The 15,076-nt window shown below is 46.4% G+C and overlaps 1 protein-coding gene across 1 annotated transcript; it reads right to left on the bottom strand.

The window, feature by feature from the left end:
* Positions 1-533: 533 nt before the first annotated feature.
* LOC138191179 (putative nuclease HARBI1) lies at positions 534-2,226 on the bottom strand. The gene is made up of 6 exons (XM_069137375.1): positions 1,993-2,226; positions 1,592-1,921; positions 1,358-1,499; positions 1,120-1,257; positions 898-999; positions 534-661 (listed from the first exon to the last, which is right to left on the bottom strand). The coding sequence occupies exons 1-6, from the start codon at positions 2,224-2,226 to the stop codon at positions 534-536; spliced, it is 1,074 nt and encodes a 357-aa protein (XP_068993476.1).
* Positions 2,227-15,076: the final 12,850 nt, after the last annotated feature.

Here is a 15,076-nt window from a genome sequence, read left to right on the forward strand (position 1 = left end):
ATGCTATGGGTCGATTGGCAGAAGCGATGAAACGGCAAGCTGATGCAGCTGTGCAAAACGCAAACAATGAAAAAGCGAGAATCGAAGTCATGTCTTAGCTGGTAGAAGTACTATCACAGATGTTACCAACTTACCAATAATAGTACAGTATAGTGTCGTGTAGTGTAGTATAGGAATTCATCGTAAACAACAAACTATTGAACATCGACCAAAGATTTTATGAATAATTATTATTTAAATTCAAAATGCCAAAACGTATTTTAGTCAAAATATAGATATTATGTACTCGTTTTATGATATACAAATATAATATTAAAATGTTAAACCAATAAGTAATATATAAGAAATTTAAATACACATTATAGTTTTATAATAATAATAAATACATATATTATTATTCAGATTTTACAATTTATTTGAAATTCGTAAAACCAAATTCAATATTATGTCGTATTACATTGTGATATCCCTTGGTTTCACGGACGCGAACCAAGCAAGAACTACCCATCCCTTTGCCCAGGGTACCGCTATCCCTAAACGGCTAGCAGGCCCATACACCCGTATACTTGAGTATAGCCTACGCGCCGCGTCAGCCAAGTCGGTGGTACGGAGTTTGCCAAAAACAAAAACATAAAACCACCCCTGACTTGTGCCACCTCCACTGCGGTACGTAAGCATATCTTAAGCATATAAAAATCGGCCGGACCCAAAAGTCCCAGTGTATTGACATTCATAGTAGTCTGCGCTCCGCTCAGCAAAATCTCAAACTTAAATCAATCGATGAAGAGTAACTTGTTCCTCCGTACCAAGATTATGCCTCTTATGGTCTACGTCCACCGTAACAACATTATACCTTTCATAATCTAAATTGTGTATGTATTAACCGATCCTGAATACGGCGAGCAACCGCAAGAGGCGGAAGATTATTGCCGTCATCATCATCCATGTTCGCCATGTTAGGTATATTTATCACATATTCATCTGGATCCTCATACATATCTGGTGGTAGCCCAAAATCAATACGCATATTGCGTAATACTGCACAGGCATTAACAATTTTTCCAGCCATTCCAGGCTCATATTGCAAAACTCTGTGTTTAGAAAGACACCTCCACTTACTTTTAAGCACTCCAAACAGTCGTTCAACACAGTTTCTTGCACTACACAATGATTGATTATAATTGAAACGTGGAGTTCCTTCTCGTTCATTAGGTAATGGAGTCATCAGCCATGGTTCCAAGGGGTAACCCTGGTCACCTGATGAAATATTCAACATTATGAGTAATTTATTTATCAATGAATCACTATGTTGAAAACTGCTATTCATAAATGTTACAAGTATCAAGTTACAACTTACCAATAAGAAACGTTCTTTCACCTCGATTATATTTATGCTCCATTATGCGTCGTACAGGGGATGTACTCCATATGTATGAATCATTTCTTGCCCCAGGATAACGTGCATTGATGTTTAATAACTTCAAGTTAGGATCACATATCTGCATGAAAAACGTTTTCATTATCCACAGTTATGTGTTCTATTACACTCGTATTTGCTACGTATCTACGTGATAACGGTTAAAAATCGTACCGCTTGCACATTGAGTGAGTGATATCCATGGTGATTAACATATGCCTCCTCATGTTCTCTAGGCCCAAGCAATGCGACATGAGTGCAATCAATTGCTCCAATAGCTCCTTGAAATGGTTGACGTGCGGTGACAAATTGTGATGCTGCTCGTTGCCGGTCTTCCGGAGTCATTGGAAATTGTACCCATGGCCTTAGTAATCGTTCATTGATAGCATTTTTGACATCATGAATGCACCGGCTTACTGATGACTGACTTAATGAGATACCCCACTGGTCTCCTACTGGACGTTGATAACAACCGATGGCATAATATCTCACAGCTGTTAATACCTGACATATGAAAATACTAAATATAGTTCACAATAAAATGCAAATTGGTAATTGGCATGCGAACATAATACCTGTGTTTGGACTGAGAGTCCACTGTCCCTCACACGTTGTAAACTAGGCTGTAAAGTGTCAATCAGGTCTGCTGCAAGTTGTAGGTTTATGCGGTATAATTCAATAAACTCTTCATTCGTTAAATCAAATGGGTCTTGCTCTCTTCGCATCAACTTGCGTTCTAATGTTCGTTCTAAACGCCTAACTCTATAATCTAAGTTTGATATATCTATTGCAAGATAACCCTCTGCCATCCTGTAAAAATTTAAATGAATTGAAAATTTAAAACAACTTGTATTACACCTCATAATAAGTTTACACGGATGACGCGTAAACATCGGAATGCTTTATAAACAAACATAACCTATCAGTTATCAGATTTCATTGCATCAATCATTTGATTTGAATGATGAAAACATATATAATACATAAAACTTGGCACTTACCTCAACTATAGCCAATATACTTCAGTAATAATAACCAAATAAATTAATTCACAATGACACAGAAAGTTCTTGTAACTCCGTTTAATGGCCTCTTACTCTTTTTCTTTAACTAAGAGCGCCTATTGCGCGTAGCTTATGTATGTAGTACTATAAAACACAACGTTAAAGCCTGAACGAGCGTTCTTCAGCCCTCGTTAAGCTAAGCAACATTCGTCGATAGTTAGTGACGCGGCCGTCCGACAAATATCGAGATCACGGCTGTAGAGAATCACTTCAAACGAAAAACGTCGATAGCATTGGTTAACGATAGCAATAATTATCGATAGCGAGTTACGGAATCTGGCTACAGAGCTAGGTTGGTTGTTGAGATATGGGGGCCACGTACGTATATAGAATAGTATAGATTATGCTATGCTATTTCTGGTTACCGCCAAGGCCCACAATATGTTTTTCAAAACGCAGTAATTTGTAAAAGTATTGCTTTCAGTTATATTTTTACATTAGATTGTACAGTGTAGGGGTGAGAAATAGTTACACCCACCGTAGCCATAAATTATGTTGGTGATTAGAGCTGAAACTGCTTTCCAGTGCTCATTGGACTGTTCAATCGTTGATGAAATGGAAGAGTACACGGTCTACGAGTGTGGAGCCGATTGTTGTGAATTGATTCAGTTTTTATTTTTTGTTCAATTGATATTATCTTGCCGGACTCTAAGTCCGGAGGTAATTTCTACCCGATCAAGGACAGCTCCTGCGACGACCTTGAAAGGGCGTGCATCGCGCTCCTCCTCGACTGCGGTAGTGATGGGCTGCAGGCGACCTCATCGTCGGTGGCGCTGGGCCCTCGTAGCAAGGACCACCTCCACGCTCAAATAATAATAACATAAACGGATCAACTCTTTGTAGCGCTCAAGCAAAACACAGATCTCTCTAAACCAAAACCACACCTTTTTCCCTCGACCGACTCCTTTGCGTTAACTACTTGATAATGATAAACATCCATATACTTCAAATCGTTAACCTTCCCTTAAAACCGATCCCTCCCTATTCCATTCACTTCCTGCATTGGGAGTTGTAGCACGCGAGTGCATAGTCGACGTGAACGGACCCTATAATAGCCGAATAACACCTTGGCTGGGCGTGGAGTGAGCTTCGATTACCGCTCATCGGAGCCTACGCGTTCTACCCCGTAAAATTTGGGTAGCAGCAGTTTTGCCCGTCAAGCTACCCCACAGTGCAGTGCTGCATGATTTCTACGGAAGTGTTCAGTGCTAAAAATTTTAAACGTTGTACCAATCAGTGATAGCCGTGTGACGAACGAACTCTGGCCCACAAAGTACTGTGACCGGCATCCTGAATCTATTCAACTCACCACAAACAAAGGCTCTGCAAAGAGTCCACAATTCCAATGACTCCGTCATATTTTGGAACTATTAAAATTCATCGTTAGGTACGACGTCAAATAACTATGTAGCGAGTGGAAATTCAGTGCGACAGCCAAGTTGAGCCGCCCGTCGCATCTGAACATATCACCGTTTAGCCGAACATACCGCCCGGATATCCCTATACGCCAGTTACCTGCTCAATTAGATAGAATTACACAAAACCATATGAGCGCATCGTAGATTACTCGTGCAGGGTAAGAGCAATATCAAAAGGAATAAGCACAGCGATCATAGCCCAGCACCCACCAAACTAAGCAACGCTTCCATTAAATGATCTGAAGGAAACCTCTCGATCGTTTATCAGAGGGCTTCGGCCACAATTGCAGTGGAGAATCGCTACTATCAGACCATTACCGGCCTTCGAAACTGCCGTCACCATCGCCGAAGGCGAAGAAGCCGAGCTAATCAACAACCGTCAGATGCAGTTCTCTGAACAGTATTCTACCCCCTCTACACCCATGTGTCTACCGTTACACTCTCATACTGCTGCTCCGTCTCAGGTGCCCGCCGCGGCCTCCTTTATCCCCGCCCCCCTGATGTCATTGGCCACACCTGGTTACACTTATCAACCAGCGCCTCGTACCGAGCCCAGACCTTACACACAAGCGCTCGATCCGAACACCAGTTCTGCTGACCACGTTAATGCGCTTCCCAGCCGTTGTCAATTTTGTAACCACCAGGGTCACTCCATCACAAAATGTCACCGTCTGCAAAGTATAAGATATTGTACCAAATGTCGCAGAATGGGCCACTTCCACAATGAATGCAACAGAAATCAAAAACTACACTGCGACAATTGTAATCGCAGAGGCCTTACAGTAGACCGATGTAGATCCTCGCCGTGTAATAACCAAGGAAATGCAGGACCATATGAATATTTAAACGGAAACATCGCTCGCGGGGAAAACGCGCCCGCGAGTAATGCAAACAACTAGCGTTCCGATCCTCAAATCATGACCTCCTACATTAATTATTAACACCGGTGCAGACGTCAACCTTGTCGAAGAAAGTTCCGTTAAGCCCCTCGTACGACGAACAACCGACGAACGTTTGACGCTGACTGGTATAACAGACAAGAAGACGCAAACTATCGCAAAAACTGAAATACGTTGTAATAATAAATCCCATGCCTTTCACTTGGTCGCTGACTCATTTCCGATTCCGCACGACGGTATCTTAGGCCAGCCCTTACGAAAAGAGAAAGCAACTAGTTCCTTCAACTCATAATAGGTGATTCTTGGATCCTCATTGCCAATCCACTTTGATGAATTCGATGCACCCTCGTCCGCGGCCGAAAAAAACGCAGGTAATTAAAATACAGGCCCGTACCGTGAAAGCCATCCCACTAATAGTTGCGAACCCAGTCACTGAAGTAGGCTACCTTAAACGCATCGATTCAGGTAACAATGTTTTTTGTGGTGAAGCGTTAGTTGAAAACCAGAACGGCATCGCTTACTCGTACGCCTTCAATTGTAACGAATCTGCCGTAGAGATAAGACTCCCAACGGTAACTCTAGACGACTTCGACGAACCACTGAGTACAGTCATGCCCAACGCTACGCTCACTGCACCGAGTAACCACCACAGCGATGCCCGCGCCAAAACCCTCGTTTCGCACCCAAGCCCTCTCCTCAGTGATTCATCGATCCTTTCCACCGCAAAGCGTACATCACGACCGACTGATAATCTCCCCCCTCCCCCCCCCCCCCCTGCCCCATCCAATCCACTGATCTCGCGCAACTGCAATCCGATCCTCCTATCGCTGACGACAGTACACCCTGTCCCGGTGCCGCAACAGTGCTCTTGACTGACAGTAGGTCGGAAAGATTGGACGTCCTAGAGAGCAGCTTACATCTTGATCATTTAAATGACACCGAAAAACAATCTATATTCAACCTCGTAACAGAATTTAACCATCTCTTTTATCTCCCAGGTGATAAATTAGGCCATACCAATTTATCTCATCACACTATCCCCACGACGGACAATACGCCTATTCATACCAAACAATACCGTTTTCCCAAGATTCACAAAGACGAAACCGAATCCCAATTCGATAAACTACTCAAGCAAAATCTTATTAAACATTCCTCATCTCCGTATAATTCCCCGGTGTGGTTCGTTCCAAAGAAACCGGATAGTGACGGCAATAAACGATGGCGTATGGTAATCGACTACAGAAAACTTAACGAAAAAACAGTCGGTGACGCATACCCCATGCCCGATATTACGGAAATCCTTGACCAGCTTGGCTCGGCTAAATACTTTTCCACATTCGACCTTGCTTCCGGGTTCCACCAAATCACCATGCATCCTGATCCAAGCACGAAAACTGCATTTTCGACACCTAGAGGCCATTATGAATTCTCTCGTATGCCCTTCGGACTATACGAGTATAATGCCCCCGCCACGTTTCAAAGCCTCATGGACCAAGTCCTCCTAGGCCTACAAGGCAACGAGATGTTTATATATTCAGACGACACAGTTATTCACGCTCGAAGCTTGCAAGAACATGAAATTAAATTTCAGAAATTAATGAACCGACTAAGCGGTGCTGGCTTAACTCTACAGCCAGAAAAGTGCGAATTCCTGCGCAAGGAAGTCCTTTACCTCGGACACCTCATAATTGAGTCAAGAGTAAGACCCGACTCTGACAGATTAATAGCTGTAAAAGAGTATTCTGTCTCCAAAAGTCCCAAAAATGTTAGACAGTTCCTTGGTCTTTTAGGTGACTACCGAAGATTTGTTCCAAATTTCGGAAATATTGCTAAATGCCTTAACAGTTTAACGAAGAAGGATACCCCTTTCATTTGGACGTCCAAACACCAGTTTGCCCTCGAAACCTGACGCGATTGTTTATGCAAAGAACCAATTCTACAACACCCGGACTTCAGTAAACCATTTGCGCTCACTACAGACGCGTCAAAATTCACGATAGGTGCAGTTCTTAGTCAAGATGAAGACGGTGACGACCTACCGGTAGCATATGCATCCCGAGCCCTCAAGCCCGCTGGATTAAACTACTCGGTACCTGATAAAGAATTTTCAGCCGTCTACCGGAGTATGAATCACTTTCGCCCCTACGTCTATGGTTAGTAGTTCACTTTAATAACAGACCACGAGCCACTGAAATGGGTAAAAAGCGTCAAGAAGCCTAACTCCCGTTTATTACGGTGGAGCTTAGAACTGGCAGTGTACAACTTCGATACGAAATACAAGTCCAGAAAATCTAATACCAACGCTGATGCTCTATCCAGGAACGCACCGCCCGACACGGCTCAAATTCTTCCTATAGATGCGAAACGTCCCCGTCCAACGATTGAAACCTCAGGCGAAAGATAAAGCAAAAATGCACTAACAAGACTTATCAGTACCCCAGACGCCCTCGACAGACCACAGACAAGTCCACGAACCCAGTTCAGCTGAAACACCCTAAAATCTCACAAACCTGTCAGATGATATACTACTCTGATCCCTTGGATTCCTATGATCTCTCCGACGATGAGTTCAACGATGAAGAAACCCCGTTGCTCCTAAAATCCCCCCTCTTTGCCCCGGCTCCGATCCCAGTACATCGCCAACCTCAACGCCACCGCGAAACAAATTCTTTAACAAATCCTGGGCCTCATGAAAGACCATACCTGAGCTATTTTTCAGATTCTTTCCTTAACTCGGATGACTTACAGACCTCAGAAACTGAATCAGGAACTGACGACTTTGGTCCAACCACCGATTTATCGGGCCCTTCTTATAACGATTTTCTCATTGAATGCGAAACTTTTTCCTCTTATGCGTGATAGACGTATCAAAGAAATAAAAGCTGATCTATTACAGCAAAAGTGGAACTTGGCTTACTGCATATTGGCTGACTGCCAAATGTCAAAAGGAATCGGTTCAGAACTGTCAGAACGTGAATTCATAAACCGCGAACAACTTAGAGAATTCGACCCGACTGTGACTGACGTTATTTCTGTAGTCCATGGTAACCGAAAAATTTATAACCTAGTTCCACAGCCTCAATACAGTGGCAAACCTTTGGCACAGGTTTTTTTTTGCCACCTTGGTTAACTGTGGGAAAACCTTGCAAGTAGATGGCGTAACATCTGTCTCGATACAATTGATAGTTTGCGGACTCGACGAATTAGAATGGAACAAGGTACGAAAAACGAACCATTATGATTTTAAAAATTCGAAAATGAATATCAACGTTTGTCGCCTTGACCCTCCGCTTCCTGCAACCGCACGCCCCTGCATTACACCCCCACCCGTTTATACTAAACCCCCTGACCCTGTCCCGTCCACATCTGGGAAACTTCCCGCGACCCGCCGCCATCTGCGAAAGAAATCGGAACGTCCGACTAAACCTGCGGCACCTCGTCCGATTCCATCTCCGCCCCCATCCACTGACGTCATCATGCCCCCCCCCCCCCCCCTGTCGGGCCTCCGCGTCACGCTATGAGATACCCCCCCGCTACTTCCAGGCCGACGAACCCTTTCTTACACTCTTGTTCCCCTCCACCCTCGCCTCTCTCGCCCACCGCTAATAACGACGACAGTTCCGACTTGCTCACAGACACTGAATACTATACGTGCACTCAACAATCCGACTCCCATATTAAAATTACGGACCATAACCACGACAGTGCTCTCAACACTAACGATGATCAAATTGATGACCCTTACGGTTTCGCATACTTCATTGACAACTTGGACGACATACCAGTATGAGACAATGTCAACGATACCAATGATGGACTCTTGATGTTCGGAACCAACTATGCGGACTTCATATCGACAGACCACGCTTGTATCAAGGGTATACCGGCCCAACTTGCCGACGAGAATATCGTTGATCGGAAAATGGTAATGAGGCCTCGTCCGCGAATATTCCATATCATTGAATCTAAGCACAATAGTCGACGTATTTTCACCCTAGTATTGAAAACAAAAGGCTCAGATGAAAGCAACCTATACGATATCTTCAAGCTATTGTCCAAACTGAAAACGGCTTTAGCCTAAACAACTCTTAAGTCTCTTGCCCTCCCGATAACCGATGATAGTTTAGACGCTCTCGATCCTCGCGTTATCCGAAAACTTTTATCCTATATTTGCGTAGACTTAGAAATTCAAATCGTGCTTTGTCCAAACAAGACGAATGTTTACGAAAAGAAATAATCAGAGAATGCCACGAATCGTCAGTCGGCGGTCATCGAGGTGTCACTCCAATACATAATCGCATTAGACAAAAGTATTTTTGGCCCTGTATGAAAGAACAAATCCAAGATTCCATAAGAACTTGCGAGAGTGGCCAAAGGAAAAAATTGGTCAGAGTAAAAACCAAATTGCGAATGATGATAACGGACACGCCTGCCGATGCATTCGACAAAGTTGCATTAGATATCGTTGGACCTCCACCCCTCACTAAATCGAACAACAAATATCTCTTGACGATACAATGCAATTTGACAAAATTCCTGGACGCCATCCTTTAACCTGATGCCACCGCCAAAACTATAGGTGCAGCGTTCGCAAAAGAATACATCACACGTTACGGTGCTCCGCGAGCAATATTTATAGACCAAGGACAGAATTTTATGTGCACAGTCATCAAACAACTTTGTAAACTTTTCAAAATCAAGCGAATACGAACCACAGCTTACCGCCCACAGTCTAACGGATCGCTGCAACGCAGTCACTTTGTTCTCACCGAGCACATGAAACACTACACGGATGCTGGTAAAGACTGGGACGATTACATCCGCTTTGCAATTTTTCGTTATAACACCGCGGGACAAAAAGGTACTAACTTCACCCCCCATCAGCCAATTTTTGGCTCTCAAGTCAGACTCCCAACAGATGCGAACCCTGCCAGCGCGTATACCCGTTCCCACGAGTCCTTCCTTCTAGATTTAATCGATAATCTACCCAGCATACAAAAACACGCCGCGTCCAACCTTCAACAGGCAAAGCATAGTTCCAAGTCGTATTAGGACCGTAATTCAAAAGCCAAAATTTCAAAGCAGGTCAAAAGGTCTATCTACTAAATGAAACCCGATACAAATTCGACGACCACTATAAAGGAGTGTATACGATTAAACGTATGGCTGACAATATCAACGCCGAAATTTGGATTTCCCCCCGAAAAACTAAAATCTTCCATCTCAATAAATCGAAATTGGCACACTTAACCGACTAATTGACCTGGACCGACACTTGAACGAATACGAACTTGACCTGTCGAGCTTAGTAGACGCTATGCTATTCTCTCAAAAAGATATCATCTACCTTAACATTCTATCACCAGAACAAATTGTTTCCAGCCTTGAACGTATCCCTCACCCGCACCTAGAAATAATAACATTTCCCGATGACCTGATTCCTCGCTCTTCGTCGCTGTTCCGGATCCAATCGGAGATTGAAATGACGGAACTAGGCATATTTAAGCCGCGTTAATTGCTCCTCGAGCGAAGCCTTAACGATAGCTCCGAACCACTCAAAGTCTGGCGCTAAGCCCTCCGCTATTGGCAATCATATTCTCTCATTGTCTCATTCTGCCCGTAATAATCTGCAGCCATAATATAATCGTCAGCATGTTGCACAAGTTTCGTTTATAATATCCATAGTATCTATCATATACACCACCACATACTGAAGATGTCATTTAGAAAAAAATTTGTATTCAAATGTGTACTAACCCACTTAAACGCGCACTAATATCTAGGCGCTAGATTTTAAGACTTTTTTTTTGTAATATTTTGTAAGTGAGTCAGTACGATAAGATGTCATTTAGAAATTTTTTTTTCATTCAAATGTATACTAACCCACGCAAGCGCGCACTAACATCTAGGCGCTAGATCTCAAGACTTTTCTCTGTAATATTCTGTAAGTGAGTCAGTACGTTTCATGGCATTCCACTTCCTTCAAAACTCATAAATTAGCAGATTCTTCTCTAACCTGTGGCTAGCTTGCCTTCTATATCCCGCTAAACTCGGCAGATCCATCCTAGTATCACGAACGCCGCATATTCATACCCGAATATATCATTATAACTATGTCAATAACTATTAATATCGCTTTAGAGACAAGAAAGCACAGCTTTGAATTCATTAGTGAATTCATAATTATTCATTTCACGAAACAGTTCGTGGCACGACCAAAGCGCAACGGCGTAGTTGACCGTCAGCAACGTCAGCGTCTCCACACCCGCCAGATCTCGGGTGTAACCAACACCGGGATGAAGCGAGCGCGGGATCACGCGCTTCAGAAATGATCGTCGCGAGGCGAACCTTTGTTCTAAATCGTGAAATCAGCAAAAACCTTGCTCGCTGTCCGACGCTCCAAGGGCTGTCGGACGAGCGAGCGAAGTTAGTCCCGTTAGAGACAGGATCCTTCAAAGCTGTCTAGTATAGAGTTATCAGTCTTAGGTCTCCGACAATTAGAGGGAGAATTCCTCTAAGTCTACACGCGGTGATCAAAGCGTCTCGCGTCGCGACGTCAGCCTTTCGAAGTTAGACAATAAGTGCTCAAAGGTGCGCCACGAATCTAATCAAGTTGTGTAGTAATAAGAATAGTGATAATTAAGAGTGAGTGAGACATCAGAAACCACCAAAGGGAGAGTAGGTGTACATTAAGATGAGAAAAACCATTGTAAGCTTCCTCGTCTCGCATTTTCTCTCGATTGCCATATCATTTTGCATTGTTATCATTAAAAGCTTGCCTTCCATAAAACATTCTTGTACAATAATATTGAAATCCTCCAATCCATTTCACAAGGATCGTCCTGTAGAGGGCGATCGCCAACTTACCCACGGAAAAATTAAATATAAACCTCTACGGTTACCTAGAGGGTCAAGTCGTCGCGTGCGAGACCGCTCCGCACGTGACACTAGCGCTCAAGCAAGACACCTATCCCTTCAAACCAAAACCACACCTTTTTCCCTCGACTGACTCCTTCCCGTTAACTACTTGATAATAATAAACAATCATATACTTCAAATCGTTCACCTTCCCTCAAAACCGATCCCTTTCTATTCCATTTACTTCCTGCAATGGGAGTACTAGCACGCGAGTGCATAGTCGACGTGGATGGACCCTATAATAGCCAAATAACACCTTGACTGGGCGTGGAGTGAGCTCTGATTAACGCTCATCCGAGCCTACGCATTTTACCCCGTAATATGTAAATCAAATGGGAAAAAAGTTTTCTGAAAACTTTTTTTCATTTTCTGGAAACTTTGTCTCATTTGCCGAAAACTTTTGTCGTGGTAAACGAATAAATATGAATAATTAGTCGATATAATAATGATAATAATAATACTAATAATAATAATAATTATTGGAGATGCACAAGAATAACAACGATATACCTCAGGTGGTAGTCCCAGCACAGGGGAAATCCGCCCTGAGTTCCGATCGGGTGAAAGCCCCGGTGGCTCATGGCAGCGGCATGGATTCTGAGGGCCGCAAATTGTGCAAAGACCAGGTGACGAAGACGGCAACAAAGACAGCAGACACGAAAACTCGAACAGCGGACAGGACGACACTGGAACTTCAACGACGAGATAGGACGGACAGCGTGTCGAGCACGGGCAGCGGAGCAAGTTGCGCTTCCGCTGTATCCACGATCGGCACAAAGACACGAATCACGGACGATATGGACCTGACGGACGTATTGTTACTGATTCACAGTACGGCGACAAGGATGGCCGAGGCAGCGGCCATCCAAAAAAACATGAGTATGTCCGTCAAACTGGGCATCGAGACTATTCTCGAGGGTGCCGACGTTGCGCATAACAGGCGCGCTAAAGAAGCCCCGGAGGACCACAAGACGGACAACGAGACGACGGAGACGGACGTTGAGACTGACCAACGGACACAAAACACTCCGCGGACGAAACGGAAACGGAAGGCGACTGGAATCACTCCGGAATCCTCTCAGAAGAGGGCAACGGTTGCGGAACCAGTCGCTGACTGGCAGACAGTGACAAGGACAAGAAAGAAAAAGAAGAAACGGAAGACGCGGACGGACGGGACGAACGCGACGACAGACACGACAGCCGGGGCTGAGGGGCGCAGAGCGGCTCCCAAACATTGGGGGACGGCGGTGCTCGTCAAACCCGGGAACGACACGACGTACTCCGACATCGTCAGGAAGATACGGACCACGGTCGACCCTGCGAAGAGTCATGTTGAAGTGACGACTCTCAGGAAGACGAAGAATGGTCTGTGTCTTCTGAAGATGAAGACAGACGCCAACGGACGAGACGACTTCCGACGCAGGCAACGTCAGGACCGGGACCTCCAGGGTTCAACTGTAGATCATGAATCTTGACTGTGTCACGACCAGACACGACGTGATACAGGCACTGCGACGAGAGACGGGACGAGACGCGGACTTTGGGGTCCACATCTTCGGCCCGAACCGGGCGGAGCAGTTTATGGCCGTATGCGACCTGAAGTCGCAGGAAGCCAGAGCGCTGCTCGGCCGGGGACGGATCGGGATTGGATGGGTAGCTTGCCGCGTCCGACCACGACTGACGGTGACGAAATGCCACAAGTGCCTGGGATACGGGCACACTAAGGCAAAATGTAAAAATACAGACCGGACGAAGTGCTGCAGGAAATGTGGCGAGACAGGACATTACGCCACGGACTGTAAGAACAGACCGGCGTGCCCACTGTGCGCCGAGGCGGGACACGGCGATGCGGCGCATCTCGCGGGCTCCGGGAGGTGCGCGGTGTACCGGGTTGTGCTGGAGGAGTGCAAGAAGCAGGCCGGAAGACGGACAGGATAGTTCAGGGCAACCTGAACCGTAGTAGGACAGCAGACATGCTACTACCACAGATAGCAGACGAACACGACGCCGACATTCTGATCCTGTGCGAGCCGTACAGGGTGCGACAAACACAGGATTGGATTACGAACGAGACCAAGACAGCGGCTATCTGGGTGAGGGGCGCTGCTCGAGCCCGGATAACCGCTCGTGACGTCGGGGACGACTACGTCTGGGCTAGGGTGGGCGCTGTCACTTACGTCAGCGTCCACCTGACCCCAAACTGCGCTGCAGCGGAGTTCCGGGCGAAGGTTGCGCTCCTCGAGGACGGACTCAGGGACCTGCCCGGGGACCTCGTGGTCGCGAGGGACCTCAACGCGAGGGCGGTCGAGTGGGGCATGACGGCAACGAACAGACGCGGACGGCTGCTGCTGGAGATGGCCGCAAGGCTGGACCTAGTAGTGGCGAACACGGGAGACGTACCAACGTACAGACGGCCAGGATTTGGAGACTCCATCCCGGACGTAACGATGACGACGGACAGAACTCTGCCACGGATAGGGCGGTGGCGGGTGCTCGAGGGCTACACGGCCAGCGATCATCAGCACATCGCCTTCGAAGTAGCAGGAGAGACAAGGACGACACGGACGAGGACCCGGCACCCCCCGCGGTGAAACGTAGACAAACTCGACGTACTGAAGTTCTCGGCGAAGCTGGCGGCAGCGCCGGCCCCAACTACCGACGTCCCTCCAGAGCTGACTGGCCGGCAAAGGGCGGAAAGAATAGCGGACGAGACGGCCAAACTGACGACGCGGCTGTGCGACAGCACAATGCCAAAACGACGGTACGGACGTAACAGACCACCACAATACTGGTGGACGGACGAGATAGCCGAGCTGCGGAAGAGTTGCCTGGCAAAACGACGACGGGTTACGAGGACTGGAGGGAGATCCGAAAGGGAAACCCTTCAGGCCGAGTACAAGACTGAACGGAAACGACTGACGTACGCCATCAGAGACAGCAAGACGCGATGCTGGAAGAAGCTCTGCGAGGAGTTGGACCGCGACCCCTGGGGTGCCGATTACAAGATTGTGACCGGTAGGCTGGGGGCCCGGATCCCGCCAGAACTCAAAGATGCTGAAACCGCACGACGGATCGTCGACGGACTGTTCCCGACGCACCCGACGCGTACGGACGCGACAGACGACGACGAGACGGCGGCGCCCCCCGTCTTCACCGCCGAGGAGCTCGTCGAAGCGACCAAAGCGATGAAGAGGGGTAAGGCCCCAGGACCGGACGGGGTACCGGCGGAGGTTCTTCGGCTGATGGCGAGCCTGAGGCCGGAGATACTCCTCGACCTCTACAACACGTGCCTTACGACAGGGACATTCAGCGACAGGTGGAAGGTGGCGAGGCTGGTCCTTATCCCAAAGGGTAAGG

The sequence above is a fragment of the Neodiprion pinetum genome, chromosome 6 (genome assembly GCF_021155775.2).
Source record: "Neodiprion pinetum isolate iyNeoPine1 chromosome 6, iyNeoPine1.2, whole genome shotgun sequence".
Taxonomy (NCBI): Eukaryota; Metazoa; Arthropoda; class Insecta; order Hymenoptera; family Diprionidae; genus Neodiprion; species Neodiprion pinetum.

What these genes read in the sequence shown, in the direction of transcription:
- LOC138191179 (XM_069137375.1), bottom strand. Translation starts at nt 2,226, where the DNA reads ATGGCAGAGGGTTATCTTGCAATAGATATATCAAACTTAGATTATAGA. An exon ending in GACTCTCAGTCCAAACACAG is followed by an intron (nt 1,922 to 1,992) that starts GTATTATGTTCG and finishes TTCATATGTCAG; the next exon opens with GTATTAACAGCTGTGAGATA. An exon ending in ACTCACTCAATGTGCAAGCG is followed by an intron (nt 1,500 to 1,591) that starts GTACGATTTTTA and finishes TTTTTCATGCAG; the next exon opens with ATATGTGATCCTAACTTGAA.